Genomic DNA, 16807 nt, shown 5'->3' on the forward strand with positions numbered 1-16807 from the left:
TAATCCCAGCTGTGCCCCCCCCCCCCCCCCTCCCCCACCCAACAGGCAATTACACTGAGCATTTACACCCATGACATTACTGTTCAAGCATTGATTAGCATGACAAATATCCAATGGCAGCAGCTTCAATCCCAAAATGATCACCGGTCGACGCCCCCCCGCCCCTCCTCCCTCCTCTCAATAGCTAACTGGCCAGATTAAAAGACGCTAATCTGGTAAATCCCGTCAGAACGCGCGGTGGAGTTGCGCCCTCGCGGACGGATTAACGCCTCGGCCCGGTCCGCTGCCGCCGCCGAGCAACGCGTCGACCTCGAGGGATACCGTCGTGTTCCCACGCTTGTAAGTGTTTAAGAGCATCCGCGCGCGTGTGTGTGTGTGTGTGTGTGTGTGTGTGTGTGTGTGTGTAAGCCCCGGGCTGTCCCCCTCAGCACTGCGTCCGTATCGACCTGCAGTGGAAAACAGGCCTGTACTCGGCCATGTAGGCCAGGGAGTCGATAGGGACATCAGAATGAGGGCAGCCGTCCAAAACGGCATCACAATGTGCCCAGAGGCCGTGCGCTCGCACACAAACAAACACACACACACACTCAGACACTGCATATATACAAAGGCTTGGCCATTTTTCAAATAGCCTTGGATTTATGGCTTATAAATCCCTCCAGATGGTGGTTCATGTGTAATCTGTCTGTAATGGTTACTTGATAAACTCGACTCTGAAAACCTCTCTGGACTGTTTTGTTTGGTGTTGTTGTTGTGTTGCATTCACAGACACCGCCGTCACCGGATCGTTATCATTCAAAGAAAGTACACTACACGTGTAATTGTGTGCGATTGCATCGCGGATTGTTGAGTCTTTCCCATTTGAAACACATCAACAAACACTGACTGCTTGTGATTTTATAAAATACGCTCAAGGAATCCATCGTCTCTGAGCCAATATGTTGCTTTTTCAGTGTTTGTAAGTATGACAAGGTGCAAGAAGGCAGTGACCCTCGTAATCCAGTACCAAGAAGACACAACATGTGTGTTTTTTTGGGGACGCCAACAAGGTTTTTCTGCCTTCAGAGGATTCAAAGATCCTCTATCCACCAAAGGTGACGCCAGCGGTTTGAGACGACGTTCTTCTCGTCTCATAAATCCTTCCACATTTTATCTGGGTCGCATTAGTTTGTCCCAACGCTAACAGACGTGTGCAGCATTAGCTCGCCGCGTGTAGTCGCCGGAGTGTGTTGACGAGACGGAGAAAGGTCTTCAGCAAAGTTCATCGTCTCCTGATTCGTCAGCGTCAGAAAGACGTCCACTCTTTATTTTGGTGACCATGAAGCGAAAGGATGGGTCATAATCCGCGTTAATCCTTCTTCCGTCTCGCTAAAGTCTCCTTCAGTGATCGGTACCTTTGCAACGTTCAGTTGTCGCTTGATTGTGTTGGTCTTTGCACTGAGAATCGTAGTGCGTTTCACAAAAGGCCGGTCAGCACCTGGACCAGGTAGAACACGTATCGCCCCAGAGCGCCGAGCAAACACATGTTCTCTCTCATTCTTGCAGATTCCTGCACATCTCCGAGGTCTAACCTGCGAGCAAAGCGCTCCTTCGTCTTTCTTTTCAAGAGACACGGTTTTATGTTTGTGTTATTATTTCATGATTTCTATGATGCCTCGGTGTTTCGGGACGCGTCAACACACAACAAGCGCCTCGGCTCCAACTCCAACCCCGAGAAGAAGAGGTCAGACCTGCGCGAGAAAGAGCTCCCAGTAATGGACGCGTGTTTTCATCTCCGCTTTGAGGAAACCGCGTGCAGCTTCCACTCAAGTCATCGGCGGCTGTCGGCGGCGCGGCCGGATCAAAAACCTCACATTCAACGTACATCCTGCCGCGCTGGAAGTTAATCAAATAACAGGAGAGCTGCGGTGGAAATGTTCGGCGTTGTAGTATTGACTTCCTTTCTCTGGGGATCAATAGGAACAATTAATGTGAGATGTTTAATAAAAGATGTAAGAAGCTGAATAATCACGGCCCTAAAATTGTGAAGACTAATCTGGGGGACATTTACTTGTTCGTCCAATCGACATTCAATTAGCTTTTGGGGTTTTTATATTTAGTTTGGGGCATTTATGTTCAAATCTCTTGATTTTGGAGCCTCTCTCTAGACCTTTCTAGTCTTCCATGTCATCGGCATCGCTTCAAGAGGGGAATCAAACCCTCCACCCGCTGCAACGTTTATCCCCCGGCTCAATCCCTTCAGCTTCAGGACCACCGCGTTGCCGCTTCCTGTATCGGTGATGCACACTGACATATTACTCCATCAAACCTGCAGCGATAACGCGTGAGAACAACAAAAAAAAGATGTCTGTGGGTTTGGCTGGAAAACAGGTTGTGGGGCTCTTATCAGGCGGCAGCTCGGAAGCCGAGTTTAAATCATCGACGCTGGATGAGAGGAAGAAAAAATACGACTTTTTTGTTTCAAAATGAGATGTTTGAGATATCTGCTGTTGTTGCTGCGGCTGGATGGAAACCGTTCCTCCAAAATATACCTTCAAAATGTCAAGAGACGAATAAAACTGAGCCGTTTCCGCGCTTGATGTTTTTATAGTCTCTCCGATGAGTCCTTTAACTTTAAAAGTCGCCAAACTTTCTGAGCGCCAATGACTTATCTATAATGTGTCCTAAAAAAAAAAGAAGTTCATGAGCAATTTGAAACCCTGGGCTCATTTTGTGAACCGCTTCAGCTGCCAAATACAAACATATTTCCTTGCAAACATCTATATTTGATCAACTGAATACGACGTTTGAAGTGTTGGCGTCGCTGCTGTGGCACCAGGGCTGAACTGAACGAGCTAAGGTGCTAACTCACGCGCCGCCGGGCCACTTCTTAGCGCCGGCGCCGCCTCGCCCTACCTTTGAACCGCACATCAGATGCCTGTTTTCAATTATACAAATCAAGCTGACTTAAGAGGGCCGAGTGGAGCGGAGGTGGAGGGGGGAGGAGGAGGCCCAACACGGCGAGAGATCACACGAGCTGAGCATCCCCGAGCGGGAAATGGTCCGGGACATTGTAAAATAGATCTGTGCCGAGGGAAATGAGCCAAACAGATCGAGATTGCCGCTCCGCTCCTTTAAGGTTCTTACCCGCTCGTGTTAATGTCTTTCCAGTGGTGCCTTCAGTTTCTCCCTCTGCCAAAGCCATCAAACCCGTTTGATCAGCAGCAGCTTGGAGGGATGAAGCCACGCCAGCGCCAGCATCCTCCCTCCTTCCCTCCCTCCCTCCCTCGCTCACTCCAGAGGTTGAGAGGCCGTCCTCCACTCCTCCTGCCTTGTGGCGGGTTATTACAGCACATAGCCGGGCCCTGTTGGGGCGTCGATTGCGTGCACGGATGAGCAGCTACGCTCGCGGGGATACACACAAGCGTTACGACACCCAACGCGAAGCCGAAGCCTGAGAAAACGCAGCAGATGTCAGCGTTGCATCCGCAGGCATGGCTTCGCCCTCCTGTTTTGTTTTCTTTCTTTCAGCCTCTGCTGAAAAGACTCAGGCCGAACGGGAATCGATGCTCAAACGACGCCTCGCGTCGCGGCTTCTCAGCGGCACATTGCAGCGTCCTCGGCTAAACGGAGGGGAATAAGTCTGTTTTCTCACTTCTTTTACTGAAAAAAAAAGGGTTTCTGTTCAGGACAGGCGGGGAGTGAGAGGCCGACGTCGGCCATTATCGCCCGGCGATGCTTTCGACCGTCAAACGCTGCATTGTGAGGAAGAAAAAAAACAACGTCCGATACGCCCATCGACTGCACGCGCACGAAAAAACCTGCACGGACACCTTCACAAAGGGAACCCGCAAATTGCTGAACTCAAATCCTCCGGCGAGGTTTAGCCACGCTGCCGCTGAATGCACAAGAGTGAAAGAACGAGGGATGAATAGAGGAGGTGGCATTGGTTTCTGCATGCACGACTTATCTCTCATGGCTGCTTGTTTACTCAAACCTTCATCTGCGGAGGGAGATGAGCTCTAATCTCCCTGAGGTGAATGCAACGGAGAAGAGTGGCCAATATGTAAAAACACACACACTAACACACACACTAAATGCTCTTTGTGCCCAACACTCCCACGCGATTCCCTCCAGGCAGCAGCGATGGTATAATTACATACATTACATACACCCACACGCTTTCCTACCACTCAACCCCCAATGTCACCTGTCATGTGACGTACACATGCAGGCGACACGCATGTGTTCATACGACACCGACCGTGTCAGTGAACACGCAAAGCATGCACGCCTGTAAAGAGAAGGACGGCTTCAGTCCACCAATAACAAGATAACACATTTTCAAAGTGGCAAAGTGCTGATGATCGTGCCTAAAAGGAGAACTTCCCCCTGAAATTACCCTCACAATCCTTTCAGTTTCATGCGTTTTCACACAAATGGACAAAATTCGCGGACAAATTCGACATCGGGAGAGGAGTTAAATGCACTTTGAGAGCAAAAGCGATGAGGCTCCAGCAGCGAATTTTCAGAAGAGATGTGAAAACTTTTCAGCTTTAGAGTCATAGTTTGTCTCTCCACGTTAGCCTCATGTTAGCACTCATTGTTCTGAAATTCATGATGTAAAACATGGGCATGTATCCGATATGAAAGGGCCTTAAAAAGTGAATTTAATAAAAGAAGTGAAATTGGGAAAATCGACTAAAAAGGACCCAGAGGGGTCTGAGAGTTCAACAAATCAATTGCGAACGCGCTGAATGCTTCGGACGTCCAGTTGAGGGTTGCCGAGAAGCTCGCGGTTGGAGCCATTGGCGCGGTTGGAGGGGGCAGGCGTGCAATGGTGTCCTTTTTTATCACAGTACCAATAGCGCTGATATTACAGTGTTTCCCGCCACCGTTTTACAATAAAATGGAAGTATTTGTACACTAGTCAATCGTGAGCTCGCCGGTTGCTTCGGACGTCCGGTTGAGGGTTGCCGAGAAGCTCGCGGTTGGAGCCATTGGCTCCATCACTACGGCCATCTCCCCGGTGACAAGTGTACAAATACTTCCAGTTCATTGTGAAATGGGAACCACAGTAATATCAGCACCACCTATTGGTACTGTGAGAAAAAAAGGATATGATTGCCCCCCCTCCACCCACCTCAAATCCCCAACCTATCACCTGCTGGGCCCTTCACAATCTTCACAATATTACAGATAATTTTCGCCATGAAATTGGGCAATTTGAAAGATATTGAATATCAGCACAAAATACCGGCAGTCAGCAGCTTCAATCTGAAATACTTGGCATTGGTTTCGGCCTATTTTTTTTTATTTTTTTTAAAAAGTCCATTGAACCCTACGGCAGCAGAAGGTAAAATGGGCAGGGAGCTAAAGGGTGGTGGTGGGTGGAGGAGGGGGGGGGGGGGGGGATGAGGCCAATTGGATTCCAGCAGGATGTAGGAGTGCGAGGACTGAAGGATGGAGGGAATTCTGCCGTATAAAGGAGAGGATAAATTAAAAAGTGGAAATGTGGGCTGAATGGATGGATCGGATGAAGGGCAGATAGATGACGGTTTAAATGGATGATTGGTGGCATGGGCACCGTGGAAGTGTGTGTGTGTGTGTGTGTGTGTGTGTGTGCTCTCCAGAGGTGCAGATTAGATCACCGTTATGACTGCACAAGCCCTCAGGACACCGCGGATAAGCATCACCAGATAACCTGCACATTTATTCCCACCTCCGCACCATCCTCACGCCCTGCCCTCTCGTCTCTCCTCCGATGCCGACTTCCTCTAATTCCATGCGCCGTCTCTCTCCGTCAACCAACTTCTTTCCCTCCGTTTCTTTCCTCCGCTCCCTCTCTTAACTACATCTCGGAGTCCCGGGGCGGTGCACTAGATCACGCTTCTCAATAAACCCGTCAAAGCTCTCTCGCTCTCTCTCTCCTCTGCACCCCGCCGCCGTCTCCCCACAGCTTTCCCGAAACACAATAACAGCAACTCCGAAACGCCCCTCCCAACAACGCTCCCATCGATCACTCCGCTATCTGGAACACTCACATCCATCACTGCCGGGGAGTTTACCGCCGGCTCGGCGCCCGCTGACGGCCCTTCTGCTCCGCTCTTTATAGCTTCTTTTTTTTTTTTTTTGTGCAAATATTTTCCCAAGCTCGCGGACCCCGAAACGGCCAAACGGCGCGGCCCGGGCGACGCCGACGTGATCGCGTTTTTGGCTCGGGGGGGCGGAAAAAACTTCACGAGAGGGAACGTGTTTGTCGTTCTTGATTAAGCGGGATGTCTTCCCCCCAGCACATGTTGGAGGACACCCAGCTGGAGTATGTAAGGAACAAACACGCTAAGGACTCTTTAGTCCTGAATGTGTGCAGCAGTTCAGTCCCTTCCAACACTTCAGTATTCGACAATTTGAGTAACACCGTCACTTGAACCCGTTGCCCAAATAGCCGCTCCCAAACCCGGCACGCCTCGTTTCCAGACGCGTGACGAATGAAGTGCAAACTTTAGTGCGGCGTTAAGGCAGATTTTGGGCAGATTTTTACGAGCTGACTTTGGCTCAAAGCTTTAGCAGAGGGCTACTGACGGGAGATCATTGAGTCCCTTTGAGTCGCATTTGGTTTCCAAACGTTTTGTAATCCGAGCTTCCGTACGCTTTGTTTCTTGTTGGCTAGCTAACGCTAACGGCAGCCTCCCTCCGCAGTTTTGCGATCACACCGCCGCCGCCTTTTACCCTCCGCCTCCCGCCAGAGATTTCCACCGTCAGCTGCTGGCGCTGTCGCTGTTGTTTGCGCTGTCAGCGCCATGTTGAGAGCCGTGTGGAGGCAACACAAAAGCTTCCATTACAACACGTTGCATGCAGAGTCAGAAAATAACAACAAAAATGGGAGTTTTTGAGATGAGCAACCACAAATTCATTCACTGCTTCTTTTATGTGTGAGCAACCTGCCATCACCCAAACACTTACGCAGATGAAGAAGCACCTGCAGCTTCTCTGAATGCCTTATCCTTTACATTTACACATAAAACCTACATTATTTGACCGCATATCGTTAGAAGATAACGCCTTGACGTTATTCCGATGACCTGCCACCTGCGTTAGCGACACAACTGCTAATACGCTAGCCTTTTGCTCCTGGGATCCGTTTTTTTCTTGTGAGCGGCGAGACAGAAATGCGAGGAAACTATTGTGGTCCAGCAAAGGGAGAGAATAAAACGCCTGTAACGGAGAGATTGTGCTGAGTTCGGACTCCGCAGGGAAGAAAGAGGGAGGTCGGCAGAGACGAGCAGCAGCTCTCTGACATCCTGTTTGTGCCCCCCCCCCCCCTCCTCCTCCTCATCCTCCCTTCCCGCCCTCCCCTTTGCATTACAATTCATTCACTGTGCGAGTCAAGGTTAGACCTGACAGCTCTGCAGCTGTGTATAGATATGTGTGTGTGTGTGTGTGTGTGTGTGTGTATTTTGCAGCGCCCATATAAAACAGATGGGAATGAAGAGAGTCAGACTGAGGAAGAGGCGGCGAGACAGAGAGATTTATGGGTAGGAAGTACAGCGTGAGCTCTGTCGACGGCGCCGGGTGGCACCTTGAGGTTCGGATGCATCCGTCGGAAAAAAAAAGGTTTGAATCTCAGCGAGACTCCATCATGAGGTCGCCCGGGGTTGTTGAAGGCGACGGGAATGTTGCCGTTCATTGAAAATTTCACAGCCGAGAAAAAAAAAAACAGGTCGTTGATATTCGTGCCAGGATTTTTTTTCATCTTTGGACACAATTGTAAAGGTTTTGAAATATAACCTTGACTTCTTTGGACTCTGAGAAAAAATCCTGAATGTTCTGGAGCGCCTGAGCGGCTCCTTCTACACTTTTATTCATATTGTATTATTCTGAATATGATTCACAGAAAACAGGCCAATATAGATACGGTTTACTGGCCAATTCTGCCCGGCGATAAATACACTCCGTCCACTTATGCGACGGAGTTTATTCTCAAATTCGAAAGGTTGGACGGGGAAGAAACGGCACATTAATGGACAGTTTGACCCCATCAAAAAAATAAAAAATACCTTTTTCCCCCCTCTCTCCCGTTCGCTGGCGTGGAGATAACCAAGTGCCATGCCGCCCCGAGAGCCCGCAGGTTTCCATTTCAAACATTACGCCGGCTGATTGAAGTTACCCCGGCTCCTCCTGACATCATTTGAAGACACATGAAAATGACACTTTTCCCACCGTCTCATTGATATCAGACACGACAATGATTCAAGCTGCCACCCCGGCTTGTCTCGAAAATGATTGCATTTGCGGCTCGTGCGTATTCCGCATCGCGCGTGTGTGCGTGTGTGTGCGTGTGTGTGTGTGCACGAGGTTATGTATGATTCGCAATAAAGAGAACGCCCGTACTTCTGAATCGACGCCAAAATTGTGAGAATTGGCCCCTCGGGGGTCTGACGACGGCGACGCGAGAAAACGTCACGGGTAACGGAACTTTGTGAGAGGAGAGCGAGTCGACGTTAGCCGGGACGGAGCTAACAGCTAACGCCGACGGGAGGCTGAGTTACATTGTGATGCATTCAGGCTCTAGTCAGTAAGAATGACTATCTGTAAATGAGTTTTAATTGTGTTTCTAGTCTTGTGACGTCTCTTTTTGTTGCTCAATAGAAGCAGAAGTGGAGCGTTGCCGTTTAGAAGACATAGAAGTGCAACTTTTAAAAAAAAATGAGGACACATCTTTAAAAAAAACGAAGCTAAAACAGCTGCTGAGGTGTCCGTGGTATGATTTGTGCTGCAGGAGCTGCTCGGCACGCCGATAGCAGTTGGCGCTGACCTTTCCGTGACCTTTGGCTAACATGTGATGGGACGCGGTCTAATGTCACCGGCTCTCACGTTGCCGTCGTGCAGCTGCTGCCGCGTGGGCTTGAACGCAGCCTTTGTTACCTGGATTTCTGACCCCCAAATGTCAATATTAGAGCAACTTCTTCTGCAACTGTTGCTTCTGGTTGTGTTTCACGCCGAAAAGGCATCTCACGAGCACGAGGAAGCCTCAAAACCACCGAGACGACGCGTCCAAACGGCGGCATGTGGTGGAGGAATGGCTTTCCATCGCTGCTGATGCCAGAAATAACAACCACGTCGATGTTTTAGAGACGATCAGACGTTCACAGAACCGATTGGAGGCGTCTAAACTAGAAGGATCTTTAAAAACTGGACCGCAAACTACGAAAAGGTTGCGTACCTTAAAGAGGAATTGTTGCTCATGGAAGAGTCGTGGTTAATATTGATGAACACATGTCTGTTGGTTGGTTTAAAATCGTGAAAACATCTTCGCCGGGGAAAAGAAGACTTCTCCGCGAAGTGGTGGTTTAAAAATGGCGGTAAAACCCCCAAACCCCGCGGCGATTAGCGAACAATACGTGGAGCTAACGCAGGTAAAGCTCTCCCTCTGATGGCTCTCTTAGCGGAACAAGAGCCTCAGTCCACGAATGTTTCTCCTAATCCCAAATTCCTCTCCTTCTCCACAATAATGAGCTCCTCTCAGACTGGAGAGTTGACAGAGGTAAAGCATTTAGCACGCTTGAACGGAGAAAGAAGGGAGAAGAGTGGGAGTGCGGAGAGAAAGAGAGGAAGATACAGGCCAAAGAGGGATAAATCGAGGGATGGAGGGAGGGAGGGGGGAATCTACCGAGACATGCATGAGGTAAGCTCTCCCTCTGGCAAGGCGGAGTAATGCCGCTGCACAGAGCAAAGGCAATGGCTGACTGTTGAGGATGAGAGGAGGAGAGGGAGGAGAGGAAGAGACGGAGAGAAGGAGAGGAGGAGAGGAGGAGAGGAGGAGAGGAGGAGAGGTGTCCGAAAAAAACCCAGAGAGGAAGAGAGATCATTGCTGCGTTCTGCGAGTCTCTTAGGATGCAGTTATTTTCCTGCCCGTCACTACAGCCCAGGGACATGATGTGAACAACGTGGGGATTGTGTGTCTGCGCGTGTGTGTGTGTGTGTGTGTGTGTCACGTGGTGTGTATTCTGCGTATTTGTGTGGGTGGCAATGTGTGTGTGCAGCACTGAAAGCATGTGCATGCTTCATTCGTTTCAAGGCCAAGTGATGAAATACTCCTCTCAGAAAACACACACACACACACACATACACACCCTTTTTGCACATCTCAATTAATGTGTGTGTGTCTGCGTGTTGTGTGACTCGAATGAGCAAAGAGGCGCAGACTCGTAGCGCAGCGTCAGGAACAATGATCGCAGGAGGAGAGACGGAGGAGCTCAGCCAAACTCCAGGAGTCAAATCAATTCAAATCAGTAAAACGGTGAGAAGACGTGAAGAATGGAGGAGAAGAGAGAGAGAGAGAGAGAGAGAGAGAGAGAGAGAGAGAGAGAGAGAGATGTTTCTGGGGTGGAAGAGAGGTATTTTTGGCAGGCCTTGAACGCAACATGGCTGACGGAGTGAAAAAGAGTAATGAGACATCATGAGCAGATCATCAGCGAGAGGAGATTAAGCGAGATGCAGAAGCAGCGCTCGGCGAGTCATAAACACACCGCCGGCATCCGACCGCCGGCATCCGACCGCCGGCATCCGACCGCCGGCATCCGACCGCCGGCATCCAACCGCCGGCGCCGTGGCTCTCTGCAGAAGATCGCTCATTTTTTTGCACACTCACTCTGCACATCTGCACACCTGCAGCACTAGACCCTCTGACGACGGCGACACGGGGATCTGAGTCCATGTCCTTCCCCCCCCCCCGTGTCTTTGTGCAGTGATCTGATTCTGAGGTTTAAAGATGTTGTTTTTGCAGGTTTTTCTGAGCGCGTCCAGCAGGTCAGAGGCTCTCACGTGGGAAACCTGTGGGAGAGCCGGTTGAAAATATCCAGAGAGACGACGAGGAAGTTCACGCCATTGAAGGATGGGCATCGATCGAACATGGTGGAGGTAGGGCATGGTTTAGAAATAGTTAAAGTTGGACACGGATCAGACATGGTGAAGGTTGGGTATTGATCAGACATGGTGAAGGTTGTTGGGCTTCGATCAGAAATAGTGAAAGTTCGTCATTCACCTCAACTTTAAACGTCATGAGTTCTCACATGAACACAAGTGTGTACTTGTTCCAGTTCAGCGTGCATGCAGAGACACAGGAAGCACAGGCGTCATGTCACACACACACACACACACACACACACACACACACACACACACACACACACACACACACACAATCATGACCTGCACCCCGTGAAGCAGCTCGTTGACCTCATCAAGTGTCCATAAAGAACCGGCACATCGGTCGCGATGCATCACCACCGACACGAAGGACAACCGCTGCTGAGCCCCGGCAGGGCAAAGACATTCATCATTATGACACACACACACACACACACACACACACACACACACACACACACACACACTCATAAAAGCAACACAAAGCAGCCGGTACTGTATGCGTTTCCCGCCTAAATAACAACAAAAAAGTCATAACAGAGATGACGGAGCGCTTCTTCTTCTGCTGCTGCTGATTTTCTCCTCAGTGTGTGTGTGTGTGTGTGTGTGTGTGTGTGTGTGTGTGTGTGTGTGTGTGTGTGTCATCCTCACAATAGGGAATGAAAAGGCCTCTCTCACTCTGTTGCTTGGGAGGAAGATAAAACTGCCAACACCGCCACCGAGTCTCTCTCTCTCTCTCTCTCTCTCTCTCTCTCTCTCTCTCTCTCTCTCTCTCTCTCTCTCTCTCTCTCTCTCTCTCTCTCTCTCTCTCTCTCTCTCTCTCTGTCTCCCTCTCTCTCTCTCTTTCTCTCTCTCTCTCTCTCTGATAAGAAACAATTCAGATCCGACCAGCTGTCCGTCCGGGGAGTCGGATGCTGTCAAACCATCACTCCTCCTCCTCTCCTCCTCCTCTTCTTCCTCCTCCTCCCTCTTTCACCCCTCCTCTCCTCCTCTCCCAGTTGGACCATGTCAATTTTCACCCGACTTCCTCCTACAACCTCTTTCTTCTTCTTCTTCTTCTTCTTCTTCTTCTTCTTCTTCTTCTTCTTCTTCTTCTTCTTCTTCCAGGATCACGTTTGTTGCACATAAAGAGTCACGATGCAGCTTTTTATCCAGTGTGTAATCCATATAAAACAAACACAGATGTGTGTTCAGCTGGTTTTTGTGGCATTTTTTTGGAGCAAAAACCAGAAACACAAAAAGGGAAAACACAAAAAAATATGCAAGAAATGTCGTTAAAATCAAACCAAAAGGAGAAGAAGTATCAGCCTCCCGGGACGAGACGAGGAAGAAGAAGAAGAAGAGGAGAGAAAAGAAGGGAAGAAGGTCGTAAAGAGGAGAAGGAGCGTGGTGCTGTACTTGTTGAAGTGAAGCGCTCCGTGTTTACCGGCATTTAAGCTTCTTTTTCTGTCTAGAAACCGTCGCTCAAAACTCAAGACGACGGACATCGAGCCCGAAGAGAAAGAGAGAGAGACTCGAACCCAGAAACCCCGAAACCCTGAAACCCTGAGACCCTGAAACCCTGAAACCCTGAGACCCTGAAACCCTGAGACCCTGAGACCCTGAAACCCTGAGACCCTGAGACCCTGAAACCCTGAAACCCTGAGACCCTGAGACCCTGAGACCCTGAACGCCTCCTCGTGCTCTCAGGCGCCGACGCTCTGTTGGTTCCACTTAGTGCTCGTCTGATCTCTGCTAATATTTGTCTAGTCTGATGATGTCGGCGTGGGAAGAGGGAAAGGGAACGCAGCCAGAGCCAAGTGGAAGGAAGGAAGGAAGGAAGGAAGGAAGGAAGGAAGGAAGTGAAGAACAAGGAAACCAGAAGATCGACGAATAAAAAAAGGGAAATGTCCGCCTGACACTGACGCCGGAGACACATGATTCATACAGCCGTCACTCCGGTGGGAGAGAGAGAGACGCTGATTAATGAGTGGCATGATGGGTAATGGACGCCACGGAGAGTCAACGGAGGGGCGAAGGAGCACTCGTTGGTGTTTCTGGTTTCCTACCATGAGCTGAATGCTTCTGTAAGAGCGGCGCAAAGGGAGCAGGAGGAGGTTCAGGTCCACTCGGGCTCCTCTAGAGGAACCCACGTCGACCTCCATGGCGGCTATGAAGTCTGTAAAGTCCTGGAGGTCCAGGAAGAAGCAGAAAGGGACCGAGTGGAGAGTCGGGACAGGAAGTTGAGGATGTCTTTGAGTCTCGCTCCAGCCAGTTAACCATGAGATGAACCTGTGAGCTCTGGCTTCAGGCGTCCAGGTACCACGCCGTTTAATACACAGCAAACTGTGGGACCGCCTTTTCTCTGTGTTTGAGTGGTTGTAGGAACACTAAATTAATTACAATACTTGTGTTTATTGTGTGTATTTGTTCAGAAAAGTCTTGGGGAAAAAATGTATATCTGCAAAAAAAAACAAACGCTTTTAACATCCAGCGTGAAATGAACCAGATCCCCCAAAAAGCCTCCTGGAGCGTCAATAAGACACCTTTTTGGAAAGATTAGGACCTAAAGATTCAGAATCTGCAACAAAAATCACAATAAAACAAAGTCTTGACCTGTCAGGAAGAAGTTTCAGTCAAAAAACTGTGTCGTTCGGTTAAGAAATGGCAAAATATTACGGATTTTATGCCAAAAGATTGTCTGAATGGGGCATGCTGGGACTTAAAATTGACGCGGGAGGGTTTCCAAAAGGGTATCACGTAGCAAACTGAGGCTAACCGCGTAGCTTTAATGGACGCCCAACGAGCCGTGAGAAGACAGGTGTGTGAGCTTCACGTGACCTCTGACCTCTGGCGAGCGGCGGCTCGCCCCGAGGTGCTCCGCCCTCCATCGCCACGATGAAGACACCGTGTTTCAAACTCCACGCGGCGCCGGCTGCAGAAACAAGCGCTCCTCCTCCTCCTCCTCTTCCTCCTCCTCCTCCTCTTCCTCCTCTTCCTCCTCGGGCTGCTGGGAGCCGTTTGTGATGTTTTCTACAACGACTTTACGGCATCATGAGGCTACTCAATCTGCACACACACACACACACACACACACACACACACACACACACACACACACACACACACACACACACACACACACACACACACACACACGCTCACACTTCATTACCTTTGTTCTATTCTTTAACACCATGAGTCACCAGAAGTTAAGTGTTGCATTCCAACACACACTGACAGGAGGAAGACCTTCATGAGAGGATGAAAAGAAGATAAATATATAAATATATATACTGTATATATATATATTTATATATGTGTGTGTGTTTTTAATCTGGGGAGCGGAGCACAGAGCCTGAGCTGAGGGGACAGAAGTGGGACATGCACTGATGACATGATGAGAGGATGAATCCTCCCTTTGTCTCTTTATTCTCCACAGATTCCAGAGTTTAACTGAATCCAGTAAATCCAATGGACACACACACACACACACACACACACACACACACACACACACACACACACACACCCACACACACACACACACCACACACACATAAATAAAGCCCTCAATGTGTTGCTTCCTCTCTCATATTCCCTCATGATGAAGACACAACATGCACGTGTCCAAAGTGAAGATACACAAATAAATATTAAAAACCATAAAGAGCCGGCTGGAGTTGCATCACGTGACTGAGATCACTCCACCCTCAGCTCTTTTTCTGTCTGTCTTTTTTTTTTTTTTTTTTAAACCAACACACAGATCGAGTCTGTCTTCATGCGTGTCGGCGCGCTGCGCGCTCCCGAGACACCCCGGTCCGCTGCGCGCTCCCGAGACACCCCGGTCCGCTCCAGTCCAACCCAGCGAGACCCAGACCGGTTCTGCTGGGAGGCTCAGCAACTTCCCCCCTCCTGCCATGCGGGGCGGGAGGTGCAGACACGCATCAGATCCTATGTTCATAATAATATACAGAATAATAATAGTATTAATACTAATAGCGCTCCTTGAAGGCGCGCGGCGGCATTAACTCCCCATAATGGCGTTCATTCATCAGCATCCTGTCCGTGCAGCTGATCTCAGCCTGCGGGCGCTCCCGCGACCCAAAGCCCGCGCACATCTGTGTTTTTCATCGGCGGATAATAAATATTAATAACAATAATATCCAGAAACAAGCCGCAACTCTATCACAATGACCCGAGGAGAGAGACGGCTCTCTCCCCACGCCGGACAGCTGCCTCTCAGGACGGCGTGGACACGAGCACGAGCGAGAAGATGGAGAGAGAGACAGAAAGAGAGAGAGAAAGAAGGAGAACTCACATTCTGTCCGCGGGAGCCAGCAGGCGGCTCTCCACCAGCACGCCGGGCAGGAAATCCAGACTGTAGGATGAAGTCATGCTGCCTGCTGCCCGCTGGAGACCTGTGTGTGCGTACTGTACTGTATGTGTGTGTGTGCGTGTGTGTGTGAGCGCACACGTGTGTGTGTGTGCGCCTCTCCGCCTCTGTGCGCCTCCTCTCCGAGAGAATCAAGAGAAGGAAAGAAAGAGGAGCGCCTCTCTCTCTCTCTCTCTCTCTCTCTCTCTCTCTCTCTCTCTCTCTCTCTCTCTCTCTCTCTCTCTCTCTCTCTCTCTCTCTCTCTCTCTCTCTCTCGCAGAGGGACAGGTGCGGGTCGCGATCGCCCCCCTCCCCTTTTCCCCCAAAAGGCAGCGTTCAGCTCTGTCCGCATCCAGCAGTTGTCACATCTTCCTCTTCCTCCTCCTGCTGCTTCTCTTCCTCTCCCTCGTTCCCCCTTTTTTCCTTCCCGCTCGCTTTCCCTTCCTCTTCTCCTCCCTCTTCCTCTTCCCGCCGCTCCTGTCTGGATAATAAATCCGCTTCTGCAAGAAGAAGAAGAAGAAGAAGAAACGCGCAACTGACGGAGACACGGAGAGCTGGAGAGCCAGGTGCGGAGCGAGAGAGAGAGAGAGAGAGAGAGAGAGAGATGATGGGGGGGGGGGGGGGGGGGGGGGGGGGGGGGGGGGGCGATCTGATCTTTAACTGTTCGCTCTCCTGGCGGTCTCGAACCGGTGACTGTCTGGATATTAACCACAAGGTGTCTTCCATCCGGTCCTCTCTCAACTAAACGGTGACTTGAATTATTACACAGCAAACTGGGGGACCTCCATCTCCTGCGTTTGAGTCGCTGTAGGATCCCCAGATTAATACCAACACTTGTGTTTATTGTATGTATTTGTTCAGCAAAGTCTTGGAAAAAAATGTATATCTGCAAAAAAAAAAAAAATCACTTTTAAAAGATATTTTGATGGTAACTATGAACATCCAGCACGATATGAACCAGATTCCACAAAAAAAGCCTCCTGGAGCGTCAATACACACATTTTTGGAAATATTGGGACCAAAAGAATCAGAATCTGCAACAAAAATCACAATAAAACAAAGTCTTGTCCTGTTAGAAGGAGTTTCAGTCAAAAAACTGTGTCGTTCGGTTCAGAAATGGGAGAAAATATGTATTTCAAGCCAAAAGATTGTCTGAATGGGGCATGCTGGGACTTAAAATAAAGATAGTAAAACCTGTTTTATCAGAAAAAAAGGGAAGAAGCCTTCAGGAGGGCACCAGAGGAGGATCCACCTCCCCGGATGGACAGAAGCAACAGATGTCACGCGTGACCAGAATATGTGACGTAACATGAACGTGACAGAAAGTATTAGTACACCGAGTAGTATACGCGTGGTACACCGTCCATGTGAAAATGATGAAAGAAGTTATGGAAATGCTTCCTGGGTGAACTCCCACGCCGGTGCGTGATGCTTTTTAGTATTTTTGTGTAACGCGAGGTCAGTTTTTTCTGCAGGATTCAGAGGCGAGGTGATGAGCGACCAAACGAGGCGGCTACACCATGTTGGAGCGTCGTGTGCAGAGAG

General features: G+C 49.6%; 1 protein-coding gene across 11 annotated transcripts in view; it reads right to left on the reverse strand.

Moving 5' to 3' along the window:
* Positions 1-15448, reverse strand: part of celf2 (cugbp, Elav-like family member 2) — a 103065-nt gene extending 87617 nt beyond the window's left edge. For 6 of the 11 annotated variants that reach the window (XM_068586052.1, XM_068586051.1, XM_068586049.1 and 3 more), the window contains exon 1: positions 15209-15448. In XM_068586052.1, coding sequence (XP_068442153.1) covers positions 15209-15285 — 77 coding nt within the window. In that variant the 5' untranslated portion in view covers positions 15286-15448. The remainder of the gene's footprint in view (positions 1-15208) is intronic. The other 5 variants (XM_068586055.1, XM_068586053.1, XM_068586057.1 and 2 more) reach the window with 1 other exon arrangement.
* Between the last annotated feature and the right edge of the window lie 1359 nt (positions 15449-16807).

Source organism: Clinocottus analis, unplaced genomic scaffold (genome assembly GCF_023055335.1).
Source record: "Clinocottus analis isolate CAN_PGR_092001 unplaced genomic scaffold, fCliAna1.0.p SCAF_20, whole genome shotgun sequence".
NCBI lineage: Eukaryota > Metazoa > Chordata > Actinopteri > Perciformes > Cottidae > Clinocottus > Clinocottus analis.